General features: G+C 50.3%; 2 protein-coding genes across 2 annotated transcripts; both read right to left on the bottom strand.

The window, feature by feature from the left end:
• Window positions 1–449: 449 nt before the first annotated feature.
• On the bottom strand, window positions 450–1,026 carry LOC306938452 (large ribosomal subunit protein uL5-like). Its single transcript, XM_079522631.1, has one exon. The coding sequence runs from the start codon at window positions 994–996 to the stop codon at window positions 493–495; it is 504 nt and encodes a 167-aa protein (XP_079378757.1). The 5' UTR covers window positions 997–1,026; the 3' UTR covers window positions 450–492.
• Window positions 1,027–3,595: 2,569 nt separating this feature from the next.
• LOC306938564 (large ribosomal subunit protein eL32) lies at window positions 3,596–4,042 on the bottom strand. The gene has a single exon (XM_079522790.1). It carries the CDS (start codon window positions 4,015–4,017, stop codon window positions 3,610–3,612), a length of 408 nt encoding a protein of 135 aa, XP_079378916.1. The 5' UTR covers window positions 4,018–4,042; the 3' UTR covers window positions 3,596–3,609.
• Between the last annotated feature and the right edge of the window lie 3,132 nt (window positions 4,043–7,174).

Raw genomic sequence — 7,174 nt, 5'->3', positions numbered from 1 at the left:
CTAAACCCCAACGGTGACGCCCCCTGCAGCCCGTAGGAGTGCCTTCGCTAAACCCCACCGGTGGCGCCCCCTGCAGCCTGTAGGAGTGCCTTCTCTAATCCCCACCGGTGGCGCCCCCTGCAGCCTGTAGGAGTGCCTTCTCTAAACCCCACCGGTGGCGCCCCCTGCAGCCTGTAGGAGTGCCTTCTCTAAACCCCACCGGTGGCGCCCCCAGCCCGTAGGAGTGCCTTCGCTAAACCCCACCGGTGGCGCCCCCAGCCTGTAGGAGTGCCTTCACTAAACCCCACCGGTGGCGCCTCCTGCAGCCTGTAGGAGTGGCTTCGCTAAACCCCACCTCAAAAGCGATTGTCCAATGCCAATCCAAATTGTTTATCAACCATTGCTAAGGATGGCAAGCATTCGTCACCTAATTTTTTTCTTTTCTTTTTTTTCTTCTTTTTTTTATCCTTTTATTAGTTTGTTACAAACAACAGTCAAAAAGGTGGTGGTCCTTTACTTTCCGGGAAGGATGATGCCATCATATTTCTGCTGGAACCAGCGCAGGGACTCTTCCTTGCGGATACGGTGCTTGTAACCGATGCGGCCACTTTTCCGCTTCTTTTCAGCAATGCTGAAACCAGGCCTGCCCAGGACCACGTAGAAGTCCAGTCCGTAGATACCAATGCTGGGGTCATACTTGATGCCCAGATCAATGTGTTCCTGGATGCCGAAACCGAAATTCCCTGTATCGGAGAAGTTGTTCTTCTTCAACTCGTACTCACGCACCTTGAGTCCTTTCTCCAGGATTTCCTCTGCCTTGGCGCCACGGACGGTACAATGGACAGCAATCTTTTCATTCCTACGGATACCGAAGGATCGCACAGTGTAGCGGGCCTTTGAGAAGACAGGGGTCTGTCCTGTGAGCTGCTCCAGCACCTTAGCAGCACGGGTCAGTCTGTCTCCAGACTCCCCAACACAGATATTGAGGCAGAGCTTGCGAATGCGAAGCTCCCTCATGGGGTTCTCCTTCTTCTCAACCTGGTCCTCCTTCTTCTCACCCTGGTCTGCCATGTTTGATCACTAGAAGAGCTTTCGTCACCTAATTAGCTGTCGATGTTATTTCCTTCTTTTATGCTGTTCAGTCTGCTGTCAGAGTGATGTGTCATCATCCCCATATAAGGAGATCCAGATACTGATCAGAGTGATGTGTCATTATCACCATATAAGGAGATCCAGATACTGTCAGAGTGATGTGTCATTATCCCCATATAAGGAGATCCAGATACTGTCAGAGTGTTGTGTCATTATCCCCATATAAGGAGATCCAGATACTGTCAGAGTGATGTGTCATTATCCCCATATAAGGAGATCCAGATACTGTCAGAGTGATGTGTCATTATCCCCATATAAGGAGATCCAGATACTGTCAGAGTGATGTGTCATTATCCCCATATAAGGAGATCCAGATACTGTCAGAGTGATGTGTCATTATCCCCATATAAGGAGATCCAGATACTGTCAGAGTGTTGTGTCATTATCCCCATATAAGGAGATCCAGATACTGTCAGGAGATCCAAATTATGATGTCAGAGTTGATCTCGTGTCTCGTGCATCTCTCGCGTCGTCTAGAGTGGGAGTTGCTCCATAAACCCCTTCTGATCCTTCTCGTATATGGTTCATTATAGATGCGTGTCATGATTACATTTTTTACCCCTTTTGGTGTTTTAAGAAATATGTTATACTTTAGCTATTTTTGAAAAATCGTGAAAATGCAGGCACAAATCTTTGAATATATATTCTTTCAGAGCGAACGTTTTTAACTTGTGTCTTTGCTTCTGGGGGGGTCCCTGGAACAACATATATTCAGATGGAGGTCGGTGGCCAATTACATATATTTTTGGGTTGTCCTTGACATGAAAATGTTTAAGAACGACTGACACAGAAACATGAGGTTTTTCTGAAAACTGCCAGGATTTAGAAGGCATTTGTAGAACCATCCTCAGGTCTAAATGGGTTAACCCATTTTGGGCCGGGAACCCCTTTTGGTGTTTTAAGCATTATGTTATACTTAGGCTATTGAAAAATAGCAGATCTACAAGCTCATAGCGCGGCACAGAGTGCCGCACTATGAACTTGTAGGTCTGCTATTTTTGAAAAATCGTGAAAATGTGCCTCAAATCATTGTATGTATATTCTTTCAGAGTGAACGTTTTTAACTCAAATCTTTGCTTCTGAGGGGTTCCTGGAACAACATATTTTCAGATGGGGGTCGGCGGCATATTACATTTAATTTTTGGGGTCCTTGACATGAAATATTGAGCACCACTGATATAGAAACATGAGTTTTTTCCGGGAAAAAAAACATTTAAAAAAAGACGATGTCAGGTCTAAATGGGTTAAAGACCTTTTTTATTGTGAAAATAATGCAGCAGGCAGATGATCTACTCGTTCTCCTCGCTGCGCAGCCTGGCGTTCAGATGATCTACTCGTTCTCCTCGCTGCGCAGCCTGGCGTTCAGATGATCTACTCGTTCTCCTCGCTGCGCAGCCTGGCGTTCAGATGATCTACTCGTTCTCCTCGCTGCGCAGCCTGGCGTTCAGATGATCTACTCGTTCTCCTCGCTGCGCAGCCTGGCGTTCAGATGATCTACTCGTTCTCCTCGCTGCGCAGCCTGGCGTTCAGATGATCTACTCGTTCTCCTCGCTGCGCAGCCTGGCGTTCAGATGATCTACTCGTTCTCCTCGCTGCGCAGCCTGGCGTTCAGATGATCTACTCGTTCTCCTCGCTGCGCAGCCTGGCGTTCAGATGATCTACTCGTTCTCCTCGCTGCGCAGCCTGGCGTTCAGATGATCTACTCGTTCTCCTCGCTGCGCAGCCTGGCGTTCAGATGATCTACTCGTTCTCCTCGCTGCGCAGCCTGGCGTTTAGATGATCTACTCGTTCTCCTCGCTGCGCAGCCTGGCGTTCAGATGATCTACTCGTTCTCCTCGCTGCGCAGCCTGGCGTTCAGATGATCTACTCGTTCTCCTCGCTGCGCAGCCTGGCGTTCAGATGATCTACTCGTTCTCCTCGCTGCGCAGCGTGGAAGGCAGATGATCTACTCGTTCTCCTCGCTGCGCAGCGTGGAAGGCAGATGATCTACTCGTTCTCCTCGCTGCGCAGCGTGGCGTTCAGATGATCTACTCGTTCTCCTCGCTGCGCAGCCTGGCGTTCAGATGATCTACTCGTTCTCCTCGCTGCGCAGCCTGGCGTTCAGATGATCTACTCGTTCTCCTCGCTGCGCAGCCTGGCGTTCAGATGATCTACTCGTTCTCCTCGCTGCGCAGCCTGGCGTTCAGATGATCTACTCGTTCTCCTCGCTGCGCAGCCTGGCGTTCAGATGATCTACTCGTTCTCCTCGCTGCGCAGCCTGGCGTTTAGATGATCTACTCGTTCTCCTCGCTGCGCAGCCTGGCGTTCAGATGATCTACTCGTTCTCCTCGCTGCGCAGCCTGGCGTTCAGATGATCTACTCGTTCTCCTCGCTGCGCAGCCTGGCGTTCAGATGATCTACTCGTTCTCCTCGCTGCGCAGCCTGGCGTTCAGATGATCTACTCGTTCTCCTCGCTGCGCAGCCTGGCGTTCAGATGATCTACTCGTTCTCCTCGCTGCGCAGCCTGGCGTTGGGGTTGGTGATCTTGATGGCGAGCTGCGCCGCTCTCTCAACGATCAGCTTCCTGTTCTTAGAGGAGACGTTGTGGGCGATCTCTGCACAGAAGGTCTTGTTGCTCATCATGAGCACTTCGAGCTCCTTCATGTTGTTGACCAGGAACTTCTTGAAGCCGGTGGGCAGCATGTGTTTGGTCTTCTTGTTGGAGCCGTAACCGATGTTGGGCATCAGCATCTGGCCCTTGAAGCGCCTGCGGACCCTGTTGTCGATACCCCGGGGCTTACGCCAGCTTTTCGCGATCTTGACATATCTGTCAGACTGATGGCGAATGAACTTCTTGGTACGTTTCTTTACGATCTTGGGTTTAGTGAGGGGTCTGAGGGCTCCCATGGTGACTGCCGAGCTAAAGCCGAAACGGGACGATGGCGGAAAGGAAAGAAAAGAAAAGGCCATATATGGTTTCTACATTAGTCTGATGTCATCGCTGATGACATTAGTATGATGTCATCGTTGGAGATCGCTGTTGTCTCCATACATGGGGCTATAGGTTGTCCCCATATATGGAGCTCTAGGTGAAAGCCTTCGTAACAGCCACCCCCAGATTTTTCATGGAAATCTGTACCATATCAAGAAGGCTTGAACAGTTATACGTAGGCCCTCCGAGCCACCCCATCGGAAGCGTACCTGGACCTTCGGGCCACCCCATCGAAAGCGTACCTGGAACTTCGGGCCACCCCATCGAAAGCGTACCTGGCTCTTCGGGCCCCCCTTGTACACTCAAGATACGCTGCATATATGGCCAGTGCACGCTTCTCGCCCTCAGGCGTCTTACTGGTTTAAATGGAGAAATCCCGTCATTTAACATGCATCTCAATGGGTGAGAAGGAAAGCTTGCCATCTCTCCTCTCTTAGTAACCGTATTGGACAAGGACGTGTTGGGACTTAGTGAAGGGCTAATTGTGTTCGCATAGCCGCTCGACGAAGCTGGATGCACTGCAGTGTCATTTTTTATGTTTTTTGAGTGGTGCAAACCACTCCAACAACTGGCTTTGTACCCGTGCACACGTGTTCGTACCAAAAGAACGAGCATGGTTGCTATGGTTAGTGTGTGACGTCACTGACATAGCTGATCAGACTATATAAGACCTTGCACCACTCAGTTCACATGGGTGTGATTTTTTATCTCTTATTGTAGCCCCCTCTCCTTCCAATAAACCTGCCACTCAGCCTATAATGTCACCAATGTCACACGTGAAGAGGTAAAGACCAGCCGCTGCTTTTAGATTCCCCATTAAGCCATTTTGACCTGAGATCAGATTCTATAAATGTCTTCTACATCCTGACAGTTTTCTGAAAAAGCTATGTTTCTATGTCAGTGGTTCTTCCGATTTTTCAAAAATAGCAGACCTACAAGCTCGTAGCGCGCCACTCGGTTGCGCACTATGAGCTTGTAGATCTGCTATTTTTCAATAGCTAAAGCATAACATAATGCTAACACCAAAAGGGGTTCCTTTAACACCTGAGGATTCTACAAATGCCTTCTAAATACCAGTAGTTCCCAAACCTTTCCGTGGCAAGGACCCCCAAAATGGTATGTATTTGGCCCCCATCTGACCCCCATCTGAAAATGTTTAGTGCCAGCCAGGGGCTCGATAGAAGAGAAGATTTGTGTTAAAAGTATTCATCATTTTTTCAAATCAAGTCAAAAGCAAAAATCTAAAATGGTAAATGGTGCATTCATATAGCCTTTATCCAAGGTGCTTTACATAGATGCATGTGCATTTCATTCACACACACGTTCATACACCGATGGCAGAGGAAACCATGCAAGGCACCAATTAACCTGCACATCGGTAGCATTTAGGGGTTCAGAGTCTTGCTCACAACACTTAGGCACCTGACACACAGCTGTCTCCTCTGTGTCTTCTGTGTGTCGCACGGCTCACAAGGCATTTTAAATGGGAGTCACGTGGTTTGACGAGACAAGCTTGCTCCCTGGCTGTCTTCTGCCATCCTTCCCCCCTCTCCCTCCCCCATGGAGCAAGCAGGGAGCAAGCTTGTCTCGTCAAACCACGTGACTCCCATTGAAAATGCATTGCCAGCCGTGCGACACACAGAAGACACAGAGGAGACAGCTGTCTTTTATATGTGTCAGGCGCCTCTTAGACACTAACTCTGGGGGAGCCTGGGATCGAACTGGTTTCCTCACGGTTCCCATCCGGCTGCTCTGCTGGCCACTCTACCCTAGCCTCGCATAGCCAGCCTTCATCTGCCTTTGCAATGCATATTTCCCCAGGCAGATTAAGTCTGGCTCCTCTCAATTGTTCGAGGACTTCACGGCCGAAGTGGTGACGACTGACGAGCCAACCAGATTTGTCTGGAACCAGGTTGTAACCAGCCAGGGCCCAGTATGCAAATATGGGGACATTGCATAAAAAAAAATCAAATGCTGAGAAGGGACGAGACTAATATCCATGCAGTGATATTATTAGTATCGCTACGCGAGGCTAACTCTACCCCAGAGCCACTGCCGCCCCAGTGACACATGCTTTCCCGGTTTGAATGGATTAAGCCATTCATGTTCACTGAACCAACATACACCATGTATTTTTAAAACCCTTGTACAATTTGGACGTGACACTGCTGGGTAATGCAAACAAACGGCACAGTGCAGCAGCCAAGCCGTTCATCTATGTATGCCTACGCTACGCCTTTGGGCTGGCCAGCAAAAGCAAAGCGCTGCATGGCGAATGTTAATTTAGTTAAAAATCTGTCCTGGAAAATGAATGGGGTTCAGTGAGGAGAACAATGCCCCCCCCCCCCCCCCCCCCACCCCCCCCATGCAGCTTCAGCTCCATTCTGTGTGTAATGGATCTTTAATAAGCGCTGAGAAATGAGTCAAAACAAAGCACTGGACATGTGCACGCGTAGACGCTGACGCACGCACCAACGCACGCATGTACATGTGCACGCGTAGACGCTGACGCACACACCAACGCACGCATGTACATGTGCACGCGTAGACGCTGACGCACACACCAACGCACGCACTGGACATGTGCACGCTTAGACGCTGACGCACACACCAACGCACGCATGTACAGTTGCACGCGTAGACGCTGACGCACACACCAACGCACGCACTGGACATGTGCACGCTTAGACGCTGACGCACACACCAACGCACGCATGTACATGTGCACGCGTAGACGCTGACGCACGCACCAACGCACGCACGTACAGTTGCACGCGTAGACGCTGACGCACACACCAACGCACGCATGTACATGTGCACGCGTAGACGCTGACGCACGCACCAACGCACGCACGTACAGTTGCACGCGTAGACGCTGACGCACGCACCACCGCACGCACGTACAGTTGCACACGTAGACGCTGACGCACGCACCAACGCACGCACCAACGCACAGTTGCACGCGTAGACGCTGACGCACGCACCAACGCACGCACGTACAGTTGCACGCGTAGACGCTGACGCACGCACCAACGCACGCACGTACAGTTGCACACGTAGACGCTGACGCAC

This window comes from Electrona antarctica (assembly GCF_951216825.1).
Source record: "Electrona antarctica genome assembly, chromosome: 15".
NCBI classification, from domain to species: Eukaryota; Metazoa; Chordata; class Actinopteri; order Myctophiformes; family Myctophidae; genus Electrona; species Electrona antarctica.
Note: the sequence above shows the minus strand (reverse complement) of the source record. Positions and strands in the feature narration are given on the sequence as shown.